General features: G+C 33.5%; 2 protein-coding genes across 4 annotated transcripts; one reads left to right on the plus strand and one right to left on the minus strand.

Moving 5' to 3' along the window:
* Positions 1 to 1,645: 1,645 nt before the first annotated feature.
* LOC123194609 (naringenin,2-oxoglutarate 3-dioxygenase) lies at positions 1,646 to 3,689 on the minus strand. The gene is made up of 3 exons (XM_044607899.1): positions 3,165 to 3,689; positions 2,207 to 2,635; positions 1,646 to 2,123 (listed from the first exon to the last, which is right to left on the minus strand). Exons 1-3 carry the CDS (start codon positions 3,522 to 3,524, stop codon positions 1,821 to 1,823), a joined length of 1,092 nt encoding a protein of 363 aa, XP_044463834.1. The 5' UTR covers positions 3,525 to 3,689; the 3' UTR covers positions 1,646 to 1,820.
* Positions 3,690 to 9,538: 5,849 nt separating this feature from the next.
* On the plus strand, positions 9,539 to 18,978 carry LOC123220316 (ubiquitin carboxyl-terminal hydrolase 8-like). 3 transcript variants are annotated; one of them, XM_044642474.1, is made up of 14 exons: positions 9,539 to 9,903; positions 10,655 to 11,006; positions 11,276 to 11,494; positions 12,151 to 12,292; positions 12,772 to 12,831; positions 12,918 to 13,010; positions 13,744 to 14,079; positions 14,181 to 14,321; positions 14,484 to 14,654; positions 14,984 to 15,241; positions 15,815 to 15,966; positions 16,586 to 17,134; positions 17,273 to 17,546; positions 18,243 to 18,978. In XM_044642474.1, exons 2-14 carry the CDS (start codon positions 10,801 to 10,803, stop codon positions 18,357 to 18,359), a joined length of 2,718 nt encoding a protein of 905 aa, XP_044498409.1. In that variant the 5' UTR covers positions 9,539 to 9,903; positions 10,655 to 10,800; the 3' UTR covers positions 18,360 to 18,978. The 3 variants fall into 3 exon arrangements, with proteins under 3 accessions (XP_044498409.1, XP_044498388.1, XP_044498398.1); XM_044642453.1 differs by lacking the exon at positions 9,539 to 9,903 and having other exon boundaries at positions 10,597 to 11,006; XM_044642463.1 differs by lacking the exon at positions 9,539 to 9,903 and having other exon boundaries at positions 10,597 to 11,006; positions 16,604 to 17,134.
* Positions 18,979 to 19,099: the final 121 nt, after the last annotated feature.

The following is a 19,099-nucleotide window of genomic DNA, read 5'->3' on the forward strand; positions in this document are numbered from 1 at the left end:
GTTCCTCGTTAAATGAGTAATCTGGTCAGTGGAACAAACGTTCCTTTTTGGTGGAATGGGCATTCTAGATACTTTTTGCACAATTTTTTCAATGCTTATCTAGATGTATTTGGAACAGTAATTTCTGGGCGATAGTTATCCCTCCTCCAGGCCTGCTGAGAGGTGTGTTGGTCAGTGCGTTGAAGTCGCTCGGTCTAGCCTTTGTTGTCCCCATGATCCTGCAAATGCCTTGGAATTTTCAAAATCAGGGAACTGGTTATGTTCGACAGATTTACTTGAGATTGATGTGGTTCTTCCTTTCTCTGAGATTTTACATTCTTCATCTGAAGGTCTTTTGGATAGATTTTAGGGTGGTTAGCAGGCCCCATGTTGTGATTGCCACTGTGTTTTCCTTGTTTTTCCGACGTGAAGTCCCATTTTCTGTCCCTTCGGCATCAGTTTGTCCTCTCCGCCTTTGTGTTGGTTTGCTGTGATATCTCCAATGGATTGGCATTATGTTATTTCCCTTGCTTGGCTCATGTTTTTCTCTTGATTTCCAAGTTTTTTGGCTCCTTTACTTGGTTTATTGGAACAAACTTGACAGTTTAGTTTTTTATGTTTGCTTGGTTCTCTCTCTTAAACCCTATCATAGCAAAAACTCTGATAGATATTCAAGATATGATAACCATTCTCTTTGTATTTTTGTCTATCTCCTTAACCTAAATCTTGTCTTGTTGTGCGAATGTTTTGTGCCCATGTGTATAAGTTTATTTTAGATTTGGGCCATGACTATATAGCTTTGTACATGCTTTTGTATAGCTTTTGCAATCTTATTCTCAATCTCGCAATAATAAATATAAAAGAACAAGATAAATTTAGAATACTTTCTCTTGCCTCTTTTGAAGGCCTACGTCTTTTGTTTTTTAATATACATTTACAAAAAAAATACATAGATGAAAGTTAAATTATAAGTGATAACAAATCAACATCTAGGTGGACATTTATTTTGAGTGGAGTTATTAGAAATAGAGTGTGCATTGTGATAGTTATCGAACTATGTCGAGGGATTTTGAAAATAAAATTTAATAGAAAATCCAAACATATAACTTTAAGAAGCCCAACAACCACAATGTCTTCAAGTAGAGCAGATATTGTCCACGTGTAGAAGCCCAACAACCATAAACCTGCAATTTAACTCGAATGTGGTTCTTCATTATGAGACAACGCACGACTACCAAGTACATTTTTTAAAAAAAGACTTCAAGTTTCCGATATTCTAGCCAGAATCTGAAAGGGGCCATCATTTGGCCTTAAATAATCTGAATTGTGACCATTTTGCTTTCTCCAAATCCATAGTGAGTAAGTAGTGACAGAAAATGTAATATCTTAATTGGAACAGGTTTGAGTCTTTGACAATAACAAGTTACATTGTAACCATGCGAAGGAAAATTATTTTCTAAACTGTAATCTACTTTACCATATAAGAAAGACTAAACAGTAATTGATGATAATATTTTACCAACTAAGATTGATTTCACATGGAGCGAAAGAGAGAGAACTGAAGTGGGTATTTAAATTTTTTGGTCGATCAATTTTTTTAGTTATAGTTTGTTACAAATAAAATTATTTGAGTTTTTTAATTCGGAAGAGAAGCTACAAGAAGCAATTTTGATGGTAAGAAGTGTGCTTAATTTATTTTAATGAATTGTAAATATAGCATTCAGCCAATCGCCCACATAAGATTAAGAACAACACTGGCTTACTGACCAACAATTACAGCAGAATTCAAGTAGACGAAAATATGTAAGCACAATATGTAGTGGGAAATTGGTATAGGTAAATTAAGCAAGGATGTTTTCTAGGGGCCGGGCATCCAATTTGGCTTTCTCAAAGTCTTGCAGTTGCTGCTCCTTGGCCAATTTCTTTAGCCTGGCTAGCTCAAGGTCCTTGCTCATCTTCCTCCTGTACATCTCTGCAAATGTGATTGGTTCCTCTAGTATAGCCTTCTCTCCTTCTCTGATCTTCAGTGGGTATACTGTAGCTTCTGGTGCTGGATTCTGAAACGTAGCAATGGATAATCTGCTGCTGTTTGAATTCACCACTGCTTGGTGATCCGCATTCTTGAACCTCCCATTGCACAGATACTGGCCACAATTGTACACACGGGTGTAATGTCAAAAACAAAGCCGACAATAGTGGAGTTAAAATAAATAATACTACTACTTACATGACCATGATCACCAAGGTTGACCACAAAAGCTCCTGGGACAGGTTGAACGGTGATCCAAGTTTTGCCATTATCGCGAGTGGCTTGGAGCCCACCCACGTGATCTTGAAGCAAGAGGGTGATGGTTCCTGGATCGGTGTGGCGTTTGAGTCCAAGGGTAAGGTCGGGTTGTGGACACGTCGGATAGAAATTGACCACAACTTTTTGGTCCATATCCACACAAGCTTTAGTTAAAGCTTCCTTCTCTAATCCCATAGCCTCAGATAAAACCTCAAGAAGCTTGCATGCTAGTCCCATCAATTTCTCACTGTACTCCTTTGTTACATCTCTCCATCCTTCCGGCTTGTCCGGCCACCGTGAATAATCTCGGTTCTTAATTGGGTATGAGAAGTATGTCACAATTTCACGCCAATCTTGAACCGTTTCTCCCTGTTTTATTAATTAAATGCATACGTATAATGAAAAACAATATATCATATATTTGTTGGAGATGAAAATCCTCTTAGACCCTATTAAACTAAAATAAATTTGGATAATCTCTAAAGATCTGTATTATTCAATTTAAACCATAAAATTAAACTAAATTGTTTAAAAGTTATGATTTAATTTGGTTTAATTTGAACTGATAAATTTTTAAACGGTTTAAAAAACAGTTTTGAAAAATTTCCCAGTCCTAAAACTGGCACGCCATACTCATATTACTTCTTCCAATGTAAGAAAGTTTTTCCACTGAGTTAGCAGTTTCAACTTTCAATTATTCTCACATATTTAGAAAAAAATGGACCCAGAAATGTAGAATATCCGAAAATTGAGATAAAAAAGTAAAGATATTAATGAGGAAAATTTGTTGAAGAATGGTTGGTAGGCTTTTAAATAATTTGCTTCTTGGAAAGCTTTTTTGGGTCCCATTTGGCATATATGGTTGAATGGTTGACAATAATTTAAAATGAAACCTCACCTGGAGGTGGCTGGAGACTATGAAGCCGCCCTTCTTGCCGCCGGACATATCAAATCGGAGCTTTTCCTCTGGTGGCAAAGCGAAAAATTTTCTTGCATGAGCAGTCATATCGGATATAAGCTTAGTGTCAACACCATGATCAATAACTTGGAAAATACCCCATTCTTCACACGCTTCAACAATTTTCTTGCAAATTTCACCCCTTCTGCCATCAACTTCATCGATTCCGTCCAGTGAAATCACCGGAATTTCATTGCTAAACTCGTTATACGCCACCTTCGGACGCTCATCTTCATCGCGAACGAATTTCGGATTAAGGGTTTTCTCTTGTGCAAGAGCTGTGAGAGTGGTAGAAGCCATTGAAAGAAACTGCAACGAGTGTGATGTTAATGTTTTATGTGAAGAGCAGGCGGAGGTGTTTATGCCTATATATTGTAAATGTAGCGGGGAGAAAGGAAAAAATTTATTAAGAGGGAAGCTCCAACTACCATGGCAGCTCCAGCTACCACTATGCCTCGTGCAGCCAGCCGGCCCTTCTTTCTCCTAGAAGTAAACAAATAAATGTACTTTACCCCCCTGTGGTTTAGCTCGACCAAGGTGTGGGGTTTACAATTGTTGTATGGTAGATTCCTCCCCACGAACAACTTTTCCTCATCCAAATTAGCACATACGACTTCCGTTAGGCTACGATCAACAATTAACTATAGTACTAGCGACTAAACATATTTCACATCCCCCAATTGTTGGGGGGCACAAAAAACTTTATACTTCGAAACAGTAAGAAAGACCCTATTAGACAGATTATCTATCCACATCAACGAAATAATTTTTCTATTTTTTCCCGTGCCAACCGGGGAAAGTTTTCTTTAATCTATTAAAAAATGGGGATTACATTGTTAATGCGATTATTCTGTCTGGTTCAATCAAAAATATAAACAAATCCTTAAGAATAGTATATATATTAGGAAGGCTTAGATCTTATTATTTAAAGACAAATTATAAAAAATGGCCAAAATACTCTCTTACTAAGCAAAAATGCCCAAAGCCACTATTTTCAAGCAAAAATACCCAAATTAACTATTCCTAAACAAAAATGCTTATGACTTTTTCTAAAGTGTCAAAATTACTCTTTTTCTCATTTATATAAACCCTCCTCACTCATTATGAAGGGTTAAATGAAATTTTATTAAAATTAGAGGGGCATTTTGATATTAATTGGAGGGGTTATATCGTTTTATGATATATTGATTCGTATTTTTCAAATTTCTGAAGAATTTTTCGATTGTTGCCATTCTAGGGTATTTCAACTTTTAGAATTCGAATTTCAGTTCCGTTTTTACTAATTTCACAGTTTTAAGATATATCGATTCGTATTTTCCAGATTTCTGAATAATTTTTCGATAGTTGCCATTCTAGGGTATTTCAACTTTTAGAATTCGAATTTCAGTTCTGTTTTTGCTGATTTCACTATTTTACGATATATCGACTCGTATTTTCCAGATTTTCAAAAAAAATTTCGATTATTACCATTCTAGGGTATTTCAATTTTTAAAATTCGAATTTCAGTTCTGTTTTTTCGAATTTCATCATTTTAAGATGTATATATTTTCCTGTTACTCTTATAATTATGAATGGGTCAACTCAAATAATAAAGGGACAAAGATAGGGGTTGATAAATAGCTAACAAATATAATTTTTTTTAGATACATTCACTTAAAATATAGTCATTATTTGTGTGTATGATCTTCAAATAGAGCAAAAAGTCTTTCTAAAAGTCCAGCTATCTTTAGGATCCTTTGCATGGAAGTTAAATTCTTCCCAAGATATATAATTGCATCAATACCAATTAATTAATATCATACCATAGATACAACTTTTTCGATTATTAGATTGAATAACGTAAAAATCCTTTAAATTTAATTTTTTGTTTATAATTATTTTATATCATCGTAATAAATATTAAAATTCATTAACAAATCCTTAGTATTATTATCGTAATCTACTATACACAAAACTTTATATTAGACACATTAGTTGGTGACAAAAAATCGCAAAATCAATTTAGAGCTGAAGGAAGTGTTCAACCATACTTCATTGTCATAGACGTCTTGCAAAAGGTTGCATAGAAGAGCCTTGGATTACCATATATCCAAGTAATTCAACACTAGTTTGGGATAGCCTAAAACTTGTCGCTCATAGTTAGCCAATCACAACAGATGAAATGTAGCAACTAACTTTCAATGTGGTTGCCAACCTAAACGGGCAATGGGTGATCTCTCCAACACCTCTTGATATTTTAATATATAAGATAAAGAATGAGTGTGTTTAGAAATGGATAATTTATTTCTAGAAATTTAAATTAAAGTTAAATTTATAAAAAAGATAATTTTAAAAGTGAGGGTTGAAATCAATTAGAGGGGAGCTAAAAACTGCTTTCCCTTCTCTAAATCGACTTACAACATCCCAAATTCATTTTTTTGTTTTGCTTTGTAAAGACATAATTTTTAGGGCTGAGTTTCGCCATTCAAAGACAAAGGAGTAAGTTTTATAAGTACGCATTCTCTAGTAAAAACTCTTGGTTTGATTCTAAAAAAAAAGGTTAATGTATAAATAAAAATATCGGTTGATAAGGGTGTTGGCTAGATTAGGCCAACAAATGTTTGTCTATTTGTCCAAATGGATGGTTTTAGTAAAATTAGTATAGATTCAACGAAATTTTATTGAATACTTTTATATGTTATTTTCGAATAAAGTGTTTTAGCTAAATTTGATTGAACGAGATTAAGTTTTATTTCTCCTAGACATTTTTTCTTGTGTTTTGTAGGGAACATCTAACTAATAATACTTTGAATTATCAATCGTAAAAGAGTTGTTGTTTGACTTGTCACATTCAATATAATGACAACTGTAAAAAGTATACAATAAGTTAAAGGTACTACATATATAAACCAACATACATTAATTAAGGAGCAATTAGACGATATGTGAATATGTGAATTTGTCATATTGTCAAGTATATGAATGGTGAGAGCAAGGTAAGGGGAACAAACTAGCAAGTATGTGGATATGTCATATCCTAGTGTTAAGAGCAACCTAAGAGAAAGAGACTTAGAAATATGCACACATAATATTGCTTTTTTTCTAACAATAAAATTACGTGTATAGACTTTTGATACATAAATGATATGTTATTATGTAATTAGATGATTTTGAATTAATTATAAAAGAATACTCACTCAATTGATGACACATCATTTGTACACCCAAATTATATATCAAAAATATATACACATAGTATTACTCTTTTTTATAAAACAAAAATTCACTTATATTTACGATGTAATAGACAATAAGTAATGGAACATGATTATGTAAAACAATTTTTTAAAATTTATATTTTAATTGTGATGTACTTCTCACAACGCTTTGGATTATAACAATTTTGTTTTGATTCGCATTGTTATAAATGCTACAATTCTTGGCAGTTAATTATTATGTGTTTAATTCAAAGTTATTAATATATTTGATCGATTCACTTAACAATATGATCCATAAAATAAATAACAGAGAAATTAGATAGCTATGGATGAATCTATATACTTGACTAATCCATAAAAACCTTTAATAATGGTACACTTGTTATGATTTATATGGATTAGTCTTAATCAATAACCATACAAGGGTCTTATGAATATTTAGAGACTAATCTTGAGGTATAGATGGTTAGAACTAGTCATCGATGTTGAAGCTAAACTTAGAAGATTTCTTTAGAATTGGTTGGTTGAGTTGTAATGATTCTTCTATAATAGACACGGTCTTTCAAGGGCAATCATTAATGTTGAAGTTGATTTATAATTATTCATATGAATAAGGTCAAATATTCCTCTCGAACTGGTTAAATATCATATGCAATATTTGGTTGAACTTTATTTTAGAATTTTAAAGTTCTTTTTAGACATTTTCTTTGGATTTTCTTTACCTCTTGTTAAATTGTAGAGATCATTTTAAACATTTTTACACAATACAAAAAGAAAAATAAGTTAGGAGAAATAAACATAAACTCAAATAATAAGCTATGAATGTTGGTTAAATCTAGTTACAATAACCTATACGACCAAAATTTGTGCAAATATAATAAACAAAAGTTGGCCAAATTTGGTTGAAATCCTAGACTAGGAAAATGGATTAAATTTTATTGGTTTTATTCGATTCACACTCTTTTATTGGCCAAGCTTTTCCTGTACATGTTAACCCTTGTTTTTTTTTTTTGGTTAAAACCATGAGTTTTGTTTAGAAAATATGTGCTTAAAATAACTTTTTTTTCCTGATCGAAACTCATGGATCTAGTTAGAAAACATAATGTAATATCCCTCCTTAGAAGTACTACCCATTGAAGGAGAAATGTTACGAATTAATATTCGGAGCGTCTATTTTTTTCTTTTTTAAAAATACTTTAAACTAAACGCATCATTAAAAGTATTTAGGAAGTATTCCAAGAAAACTGAAAATCTGAAAGCGAACCAAAGATGTATATGCTCATATAAAAACTCATCTGAAAGCATATGAGAATAGAGAGTAATCATATGCAATTGTACTATAATCTTAAAAAGTCAAAAGTCGATAAGAACATGCCACTGTATGCATGTAATATAAACCAGAGATAACTTGCTCCAGTCGGATCTACCTACGCTGACATGACCCTGCCTCACAGCTACCTCAATCACCTGTACCTGCAATCAGGAAAGAAAAGGGAGTGAGTGATAAGAACACTCAGTAAAGGAAAAGAATCAAGTAAACTATTTTTTTTTCCTATTCTAACTCACTTTTGGGACTCAACCTCACATCTTAACCTCTATAAGAGATTGAGGGGGTAATTTAGTTCACTCTTTACTATTTAGGTCATACTTTGTCCCATCTGGTGTTTATTTGATACTTTCTGGAAGCTAACTATAGGGATTTGACACTTTTCTAAGCTCAAGCTCTTTTTCTTTCACTACACTATTTCTGAATCTGAATTAAGCTCTATTGCGAGCATGCTCTACTGTGAGCGAACCCTACTAGGGGTCTATGTCCTACTACGGACGTGCCCTACTGCGGGCGGTGTAGTGTAAAGTGTCCCCTCATAGTTTATAACATGTATACGAGTCTTATATCTTACTAATTTTGCTTCCATTTAAATTTATTCATAACTCACCAGACATTACTCTTAGGACGACTCCTAAATCTTGAGTCCCAACCTTTTCTTGCTTTTCTTTCTTTTCTTTTTCTCTTTTTTTTTTTCCTTTCCTTTCCTTTCCTTTCTTTCTTTTCCTTTCCAAAACTGTGAAATACTGTTCACAACCCTATTCATTTGACAGGGTAGCCTTCTTTTTCATATAATTTCACAGTCCAAACAATTCCTAATTCATACAAACTATATATCGTTGAAAGAGGATTCAAAGAGCTTTCTAACAAGCTATATAACACTCATAATTCATTCAATCAAGCAGTCAAAACAACAGATAAAGTCAATGGCAAAAACTGCCTCCTCTGTTTATTTGATAAAACAGTCCTTCTGGTTCATGCAATATTTAACAATCCCAATGATTCTCAATTCATGCAAGCTATATATCACTGAAAAGATAATTCAAAGAGCTTTCCAACGAGATATAATAGCACTCATAATTCCATATATAAGGCAGTCAAAACGTGAGATAAACTTAGTGACAAAACTACCTCCTCTATTTATTTAATAAACCAGTCCTTTCAGTTCATACTAATCTTTAACAGTCCAAATGATCTCTAATTCATACAAACTATATATCATTGGAAAGAGGATTCAAAGAGCTTTCCAACAAGATATAATAGCACTCATAATTCATCAAATAAGCAGTCAAAATATGGGACGAACTCAGTCACAAAAACTATAAATATTATGCAACTTTCTACATCCCATGGCCCAGCCCGATGGACTACACTGAAGTTAATTCGACTCGATTCATAAACATCTCTAAATGTGAGATAGTTACATAAATTTGAATAAATCACTACAAAAAGAAAGAGACTTTAACCAAAAAACGTTTTTTTCTATTTTCATTGTTAATATATTTAACTAGGAAAATTATAATAATGATTGATGATAAAATTTTTTTTATCATTTGAAAATAAATTTTTAATGATAATTTTTCTTTCATTAAAATTATAAATTTATTTTATTTTAATGAAAGTATGAATCATTTAAAAAAATATTTACAATGATCAGACATTATTTTCCCGATATTTGTTCTCTCAAGTGCAGTTTTCATTTTCACTGAGATTCAATCTCCAGTATACCAAGTCGATGTTTGGCTTGTTGTTTCACTTGATGTTGAGACCACCAACCATGGGCGACCAAGACTCTGCCCAAACAATTCCTAGGGCACATGCCTCCTCTCCATATTTTAACAGAAACAAAACAAAAACTTAGAAAAAGAAGAGAAGGGAGATAAACAAGTAAATGATAGGACAAAGAGGACAAAGCTGCTATTGAATCATGTCAAGCGATAAGTTCAATTGGACACTGTGAAGACAATAATATCATAGAGCATCTATTATTATTTGATTTCCTTTTAGAAGACAAAACAAATCAAGAACAATTAGACTCTTGGCGAGATGACGATCGAGCACGCCGCGCAAAACGAATCGCAAGCCTCCACCATTTTTCTCCACACCTCTTTTCATCATTTGTGGTAGGAGTAAGAAGTGCCCACACGCGGCTCAGGTGAGAGTGGACTCAAATGTATATGTATATATATATATATATATTTGTAGATTTTTCTAGCTGGTTCTCTAACATTGTATCAATGTTCACCCCTGTTTTTTTTATTTTTGCATGTTCAAAGATGAAGATTTATATCGATTGGCCGGTCGATGTATAGATTTATTGTACAGGGTTAGAAAAAATATAAATTCTAATAAGAAGAAAAGCAAAGTTTTAAAAAAATATTAATTTTTAAAATTTGAAAAAATAAAATTTATTTTTAATATTAAATATTAAATAATAATTATATTTTGTGAACAGATAAATTTTTTTAATTTTAATAATTAATAGTTAGATATTTAATTTTTTAAATTTTAATATATAAAAATTAAAAAAAATCTAAATTTCTGTGAGAATAAGACTTTTGGTTAATTTTTATATTATATTTTTATTTTTCAAATAACTATAAATATATTTTTAATTATCTAAGTTATTAATTACAACAAATAGACTTCTTTACACCCCTCTTATTTATTTTCTAAATTCATAAATTAAAAATCATTTTATTTATTTTTAATAAACATTTTAATCTTATAATATATATAAAAATTGTGTTTTTAGATTTTTTCTGCCTTGGCCTAAAATTTTTTAATCTAATATTATAAAATATACCATTATTGAACACCCTAAGAAAACGCTATAATATTTATATACTGAATAAACCTGTAACAACTTCGCTGAGTCACGCTTTTTTTCATGAGCCGTCTTGCAGAAAAGCTTCAATCATCGCTCTTCTTCACTTGTACCGCCACGCGCTTCATCTCGCGTCTCATACTCTCCACTTTCCGTCTCTGCAATTCCCGCTTCACCAAAACCTTAACCCTAACAGCTCTACTCTCTCCTCCATCTGCACGTTTAATGGACCACGATGACAACGGTAACATCAATAACAGCAGCAGCAATCTTTTCTCCAATGATGACGACGATCATCTCCTCGATTTTGATTTAAACCCCAGCTCCTCTCTCCAAAACTACTTCTACAGTTTTTCACCGAGTGGTTTTATTATTTATCCCGCTTTTCGTGAAGAAGATGACCGACTCAAACTCTACCTTGTTCCGTACAGGTACTCTTCTTTATATATTTTCAGTTTTTTTATTCTGTTTGGTTTCCGAGAAAATGGAGGAATAATTTTGTTTTTGTGTTGAGGAAAAAAAAATTGTGTTTTGCTGTGGTTCTGGGTGAGTTGAAGGGGAGGAAGTGAATTTTTGAATGGTGTGGTGAATGTAGGCTGTGACGGTGTCGTTTTGGCTACAATGATGGAAACAAGAAGAAAAAGAAAAGAAAACGACATGTCTTTGTTTATGGGGTCTGGTGTTTGCGTTGCATTTTCAGGTGGTGGAAGGAGGCACAACAACTTGTTGCTGATCAAAAAGGAGGAGGTGGTGTTGTGTATCGAGTTTCATCTAACTGTGACACTGATAACTTCCAGATTGTGCTCGAGTTGAAGAAGCTAGAGTCGTTTCAGGAGAGTGGTAATGGAAATAAAGACGGTTCTTTGGGCTGCGAGTATGCATTGCTTCCTGAAGGGATTTGGTTGCGGGCTCTTAAATGGTGAGAAAACCTTGATTTAGTTTCACTTTATTGTTATGTATGGTTAGCCTGGTGATTTTAACAGTAAACAATTTGGTTACAGAGGAACTGTTTTTTTTAAAATCATGTGAGATTGTTTTAGTGACTGTAGAGTTCATTTTGTTGCCTTCGCATTTCGGCGTGTTTCAAAATTTGTGAAATCAAACTCATTTAATGCACTCTTCCCTGACGATATTGTGGTTTCCTTCACTTTGTAGCCAATATAGGGCTCTTAAAGTGAGCAAAGCTTTACTCATTTTGCTTGATTGTTTAATAAACTGCATGGTAAAGCTGGTAATGTTACCAGACATCATTTTGGTTACAAGAAACTGCTTTTTGGATCCATGTAAAAGTGTTTCAGTGACTGTAGAGTGCATTATTTCCTTTGCATTTCAAAATCTTTCAAAATATGTGCACTCTTCTTCCCTGAGGATATTGTGGTTTCCTGCACTTTGTAGCCTTTGTACAACTCAGTGTATTTTGTAATAATAAATGCTTAAGTTTTCACGAACGGTTGGAAGTGGAAACTGAATGTTATTTACTTCTTGAGAGCTTATATATTTGGACAAGTCTTTGGATAGAAGGCGGTAGCTTTTTCATTGCTTTTGAGCACTGATTTTATTCTTATTTTTTAATAGGCATAATGATATTAAATTAGCATCGGGGAACGTGGGGAGTCCTTTCATTGCAGGCAGTTATTTGCAGGATGTGTTTCCATTGCAAATTAGGCTTTCTGTTCTGCTGGAAACAAATTCATTGGTAGTTAAGATCAACTTAAAGGTTTGTTGTGTTCAAGTCGTATCCTATTCTTTGTTTGAATTCTGGTCCTGTAGTAGCTGTAATTCGTAATTTGGTTTGTGAACCAGTTCAAAGGGAATTCTTTTTGAAGTTCAACAACATATACCTGGAGCCTAGTCTCCTCTTATTTATTGTATATTTAAGTATTCACTAATTGTTCCTATACCAGAGCCTTTGTTAGGAGGCTGTCTTTGTCATTGTGCAAACTATTTATTGGTCATAGCTTCCAATGGGGATACTTCCTTCTAACAAAGCCTGTAATCGGCATCAAATCTTTCATATCGTTACTATTGAAAATCTAGATGAGACATATGTTAATTTTTGGATCCATATCATATGTTCCGTTTGGTATTTGGTTTTGGTTGATAGAGCTTACACGCTATCAGTCTCTCTAACACAGATTTTCTCTCCTTCAACAAAGTTCTGCACTTCTTTTATATCATAATAGACTGTATTTTCAGGACAATAAGGTTAACCTTTACAAGAGAGCCTACGATATATTCATTTCTGTGTCCGAACAGGTGAGTTTACTAATTGATACTTTACTAACAAAGGTAATTCTCTTCTGGCTTAGTATAATTGCTTAATGTGTTCATTTATTTTACAGCTCTTTATTTGGGACTTCTCAGGGCATACAACACAGTTTTTTATGAATGATAGAGTCAATTTGTCGAATGATTTCACAGGACAAAGTGAAGAGGTACAACAACATTTATTACAACTTTACAATATATGGTTTTCATCAGAAGCTGGAAGGTTGCAAGTATAAAGAAGTAAATGATTATTAAATGACTAGTTCAATTTTTATTTTTTGGCTTCTCTGATACTCTTAAAAAGACTTTTAGGGTGGTTTCTCAAATTGCTGTAATGATGCAAGAAATTATCCAATGGGTTATCAATCTGGCATGTTTTTAGTTCTGTTGTGGTTTTTTGAAATCCGATTCTTGATTTTTCTTTGTTAAGTAGGATCTAGGTTTGGTACTATGGCAGTATACATGGACTGCTATCAACTTTACATTGATCTACTCTAAGGGTTCAGTTCCATATTTTATGTTGCGATTTCTGATCTTAAAGAAAAAAGGGGGAAAAAAGTTCAGCATTACTTTTAGGATGAATAGTAGGTGCCTGAACACTCACCATGCAATACTTGGAGCTAAAAGTTAACAGTGCTAGACTATGCCTGTTAATCTTCATTTTGATATAATTTAGATGTTTATAGTAATATGACATTTCTGATGATTTATTTTGAGGGCAGTTATTGAAAAGTTTCAGTGCAACTTGTTAATGCAAATACTGTACAAATCAAACTTGATTCTGTATTCCGTTTAAGCTTTCATGTCTTGCAAGATATGTCTAACTTCCCATGCCTGATAGTTAGCTGTTCGGTGTAATTTTTTTTTTTTCAATTTTTCCATTTTCATTTGTTGCTACAGATTCTCCTTGAATTGCAAGTCCATGGATTCTCTGATTCTTTGAAGGAGAGCACTGATGATATGATAGAACACCCCAATACAAGTGATTCTTTCTGTCATGGTTCATTTAAGATGAATGGCATTGTTGATAACCTGAGTCCTTATACAATACCTTCCACCTCAATTTGTGGAAGTGGAGGATTCAGTTTCTTAGGCTTGACGGGTTTACAAAATCTTGGAAATACTTGTTTCATGAATAGTGCAATCCAGTGCTTGGCTCATACCCCAGAGCTTGTTGATTACTTCCTTGGGGACTACCAAAAAGAGATTAATTATGATAATCCGTTGGGACTAAAGGTATGCCATTAGGTGTAGCTTTCATTTGATGGTCACTTTTCTTGTATCTCTTTTTTGCTTTGCCCTAATCCATTAACTTAAATTGTCTTACCATATTACAGGGTGAACTTGCTTTAGCATTTGGAGATCTAGTGAGAAAAATATGGTCTCCAGGAGCAATGCCAATAGCTCCAAGAATGTTCAAGTTAAAACTTGTTAATTTTGCCCCTCAATTCAGTGGCTATAATCAGCATGATTCTCAGGTTAGCGATGTTTTCTGCTAAAGAACTTTAGTTTTATTCTTGAATTCCATTATCTGCATGGTGATCTGTTATCACTTGTGGATGTGGATGCAGACTATTCTAGCATAGCTTTGATATATGTGGTAGGAATTCCTTTTAATATGTTCAAATGGTGTAATTCAGGAATTCCTTGCTTTTTTGTTGGATGGACTCCATGAAGATCTGAACCGAGTTAAATGCAAGCCATACATAGAAGCCAAGGACACTGAGGGACGCCTGGAAAAAGAAGTAGCTGAAGAATATTGGCGAAATCACCGAGCTCGCAATGACTCCATCATAGTTGATTTATGTCAAGTAAGTCTTCTGCAAATAGACGAGTTTGACATGTATAATAAATGTGTAATTTTGTACTCAACTTGCTCATGTAATTATACTTTTTATTATGATGAAATATTCTGTAGTTTCAGCATTCTTGTTTCCCGATGATGTCATGCTTCCAATCGAAATGGATGTCAATGACTAATCGTAAAAGTTCTCCATGTTTTTTAGCATTTTGTAACTTTGGAAGAATAGTTCCTATTATGTTTGATTTGATTTTGGAATGTTAACTTTTTTATAAGCAACTGGTTTAAACTCTAGTTAGTTTTTTCAACTGAATTTACATTTTCTTTTTCTCATTTTAGGGTCAGTACCGGTCAATGTTGGTCTGCCCTAACTGCAAGAAGGTTTCTGTCACATTTGATCCACTTATGTACCTTTCACTACCTTTACCTTCCACAACAATGCGGACTATGACTGTGACAGTTTTTAGCAGTGATGGAAGTACATTGCCTATTCCGTTAACTGTAACTGTGCCAAAGTATGGGAGAACTAAGGATCTGATTGAGGCCTTGAACATTTCATGTTCATTAAGAGATGAGGAAACTCTTGTGGTGGCTGAGGTATGTCGTGGCAGCTATGGTCTTTAAAATAGGCGAAATAGCATTAGCATTTTGCTTTTTAGATGTTGCTTCTTTGTTAGTGTTCCATCAATAATGCCATAATAATAGCCATCATCCAGCAATTACTATGTTGAATACAATCATCTTGGCTCAATGGTTCCTCCTATACAATAGGATTAACTTGATTAAGGTATGTGCTCAGACACCACGACTGTTTGTCACATTTTCTTATGAATATAGGATCTGTAATTAACAGATCTCCTATGCTAAGTATATTATGGTGACAAAATTAAAATATATTTGATTATTTACTGAATTTAAACTCTTATTTGTTATTGTAACTAAAGCAATTTAATGTGAGATGGAAAAACTATGAGATGATTAAGAACCATCATATTAATTTATTTCATGTGTTAATTATAAATTATGCTTCTTCATTGAAAGAGACTGCCTTTTTTCTTTATTTTTTATATATGCAACCCATATGTTTATTGAGATGTGTATTCAGGATCAAATTTCTGCTTGCAGTTATAACTTTGGTTATTTGAGGTCTAAGTATAGTCTAATTTGTAGATATACAAGAATCAAATTTTTCGTTTTCTGGAGGAACCATCTGATTCTTTGGCCTTGATAAGAGATGAAGACAAACTTGTGGCTTATCGATTACCAAAAGATAATGAAGCATCCTCCTTGATTGTATTCGTGCATCGAAGAAGGGAGTCAGAGTAAGCTTGCTCGTATTTCCACTAGGGTTATTTATGGCGGTTTAATTTTGCTTTTAGTACATCTTTTTGTGGTGTTTCCTTTTTGTATCAAAAGGATATTGTGTTAGTAGATGATGGATGCATGCATGCATATGCTGTGTTTTTACTCAATAAGCTTCCATGGTTAACTTACATGTCTATGGAGGAACTTACATAAAAGTTTGACAAGTTATCTTCATGGTTATCAAGATACTATTTATACTACATAGGGTACTACTTGTTGATTATATAAATGTAGAAGGAACGTAGTTCAAATATGCTTCTGTTATAGGTTTTCTTTTGCACATCACTTTTTGCCCAGGCTAAACTATTTCGAGTTTTGGTCAAGTGCAGTTTCAATTAGCTGGAGATCATGTCTGACATCAGTAATTTAAGTACCTTTATTTTCCATAGAAAAAGATGTACTTAATTATCCAAAAGTTGTGTCATATTTTGTGTAAAAGAAAAGCAGGGGTATTCATCCTATTGGCTTCAGAATCATCATGAAAAGACACTATTAAATTTGTTTGTATATATTTCTTTTCTAAAACAATTGTAAATTTAATTCTATTTATTATTTATAAAATGATGATGGAATCAGGTCTTATGTTCTTCGTAGGTCAACTTCACATTTAGTGCAATTTGGCACACCTCTTGTAGCAAGGTTAACTGATCTTACCAATGGATCTGAGATCTGTAATATGTTTCTGAAATTACTTGATCCATTTTTAATGCCTGTGGAAGATGTATTAATTGACTTGGATGATACGGGGAATATAGATGATGAAGATACAGTGGCAGAGGATTCTTATAGCCCAACAATCTTAGATAATGATGCTGGCTCAGATACTGAAATAGGAGATGAAATACTTTTGAGCCCTGACTTTCAGCTCTACTATATGGGTGGACAAGAAGAAACACAAATTAAAATGAATGAGCCGATATCAATCTCAGAGTTCAACAAGCCATTGAATATAATTGTTAATTGGTCAGATAAGATGAGTGAAAAATATGATACACATCTTCTCAGCTCATTGTTGGATGTTTTCAAGCCCCAGTTGTGGACCAGGAAGCCTCAAGAATCTGTTTCTCTATACAAATGCCTAGAAGCCTTCTTGAAAGAGGAGCCCTTGGGACTAGAAGACATGTGGTTAGTACACTAATCAATCAGTTGGTTATTTATATTTAGTTGTATTATGCTCATTTCTTTTTACCGTTTTAAGAATTATATAAATAGTATCATGTATACAAATTGAATTTTTAATGCAAATTGATGCTAATATGTCAGGTACTGCCCCAGGTGCCAGAAGCACCGGCAAGCCAGCAAAAAATTAGATCTTTGGAGATTGCCTGACATTTTGGTTATTCATTTAAAGAGGTTCTCATACAGTCGGTATCTTAAGAGCAAGCTGGAAACATATGTTGATTTTCCAATTGATGATCTTGATCTCTCAACTTACATTTCCCACAAAGACAGCCAATTATCCTATCGCTATGTCCTGTATGCAATAAGTAATCACTATGGAGGCATGGGAGGTGGTCACTACACTGCATTTGTTGATGTAAGTATTGTCTCTTTATGTCTGTATTCCTCTGATTGCTTGTAGACATTTACCTTAACCATTTTTCTATCAGAACTGTGAAGTCTGAAACCGTCCAAAGTACTTGTATATGTGGGATTTTCGCAGTGCATGCCAAAGAAAGACAGTATTTTGTGTTACTGATGAATGCTAACTTCAGATCTAAATAGGGATCTGTGTTAAGTTTAAGTGAGGTATAATTTACTGGGGTGCTAGGACATGTTTTGCAGCAGATTGATTTTATGATGTGATTATGAAATTTTTTTTTAATCTTTTAATCCTTACTATGGAGGGTTAATTGGAAGTTGTGGTTCCACCTGCAACACAGTTTTTAGTGATTGAAAATGTGATAGTGTCAAACACCTTTTGTTATTGAATTTTCGTGCTGCTTGTCTAAATTTTGATGATAGAATTCAGTTACAAAGTCATCTTTTCTTCAATTTCTTTGGTATCCACCTTTTTGTACTAAGAGTAATAATTTTTCAGCCTGCTGATTATTGCATTAGTGTCTGGTGGTTTGCTTCTAAGCAAATTGAAGTTCATGCATGTTGATTGTTTAAACTGATTGTTCTAAAGTGTTTCTAAGTGTTGGATTTTTAGGTTCATACATCTGAGGCATATCAGATACTTGAATTGTTCGCATAATGCGAAAAGTCTGACATTGTTGCTTCTGTGCAGCTTGGGCATAAGAGGTGGTTTGAGTTTGATGATGACAAGGTTTACCCTGTCAGTGAAGAGCGGATTAAGACGTCAGCAGCTTATGTTCTTTTTTATAGGCGAATCTTGGATGTCTAACATAAAATAGATGTACAGTTGTTACCCAATTTGGAAATCAAGACTTAGATTAGCTGTTACCTTCATGCCGAGCAGAAATTGGCAACACAGAGGAAAGAAATAGTTTTAAACACTGTACAGTTTGGAAAAATGTGGCAGTAAAAGATTAAAGTTATTGGCAAATACTTCATCTTACATGTTGAAATTTCAGTCAAATTTTCACAATGGGGGCTACTTCACCCTCTTGTACATACAGATTTCGCCTCTACCAAACCTCTCTGCTTTTCTCTCTCTTTGGTGGTAATATTTGGTTGCTACTGGTAACTATGTCAATGGTGAAGGAACATTTAATAGGAATAGGTGTCATTCTTGTTCGAGAAAGCATTCAATTCGGTTGGATACGCCTATTTATGTTTATCCAAGTATGATACAACGCGTGGAGTATATATATATTTTTTATGGGTCATTGATGTGTGTGTGTATGCACATCTTGTATCAGTGTTTAGATGGATACAATGTGATTTGTATGGAGGAATTTTTCTTCCTTGTGAATGCTAAAAGATTACAATGCGAATTTGTTGATGAAGAATGAAAATATGCATGCGTTAGCAGGAGGATAGCCTCAACTTTACAGAGTAAACTTCGTATGCTACAGAAAAGAGATGACAACTGGTTAAATTTATGGCTGTGGAGAAACCAAAGCTACGTATTTAATACATGAGCAGTGCATGTATTATTGTCTGTTGTTTTTGGGTACGGTG

The sequence above is a fragment of the Mangifera indica genome, chromosome 1, assembly GCF_011075055.1.
Source record: "Mangifera indica cultivar Alphonso chromosome 1, CATAS_Mindica_2.1, whole genome shotgun sequence".
NCBI lineage: Eukaryota > Viridiplantae > Streptophyta > Magnoliopsida > Sapindales > Anacardiaceae > Mangifera > Mangifera indica.

Coding starts and splice junctions, on each gene's coding strand:
- LOC123220316 (XM_044642453.1), top strand. CDS start 10,639: ATGAGCCGTCTTGCAGAAAAGCTTCAATCATCGCTCTTCTTCACTTGT. Junction 11,007..11,275: donor CTCTACCTTGTTCCGTACAG/GTACTCTTCTTT, acceptor TTGCATTTTCAG/GTGGTGGAAGGAGGCACAAC. Junction 14,080..14,180: donor ATAATCCGTTGGGACTAAAG/GTATGCCATTAG, acceptor ACCATATTACAG/GGTGAACTTGCTTTAGCATT.
- LOC123194609 (XM_044607899.1), bottom strand. CDS start 3,524: ATGGCTTCTACCACTCTCACAGCTCTTGCACAAGAGAAAACCCTTAAT. Junction 2,636..3,164: donor TAGTCTCCAGCCACCTCCAG/GTGAGGTTTCAT, acceptor TTAATAAAACAG/GGAGAAACGGTTCAAGATTG. Junction 2,124..2,206: donor ACCTTGGTGATCATGGTCAT/GTAAGTAGTAGT, acceptor AATTGTGGCCAG/TATCTGTGCAATGGGAGGTT.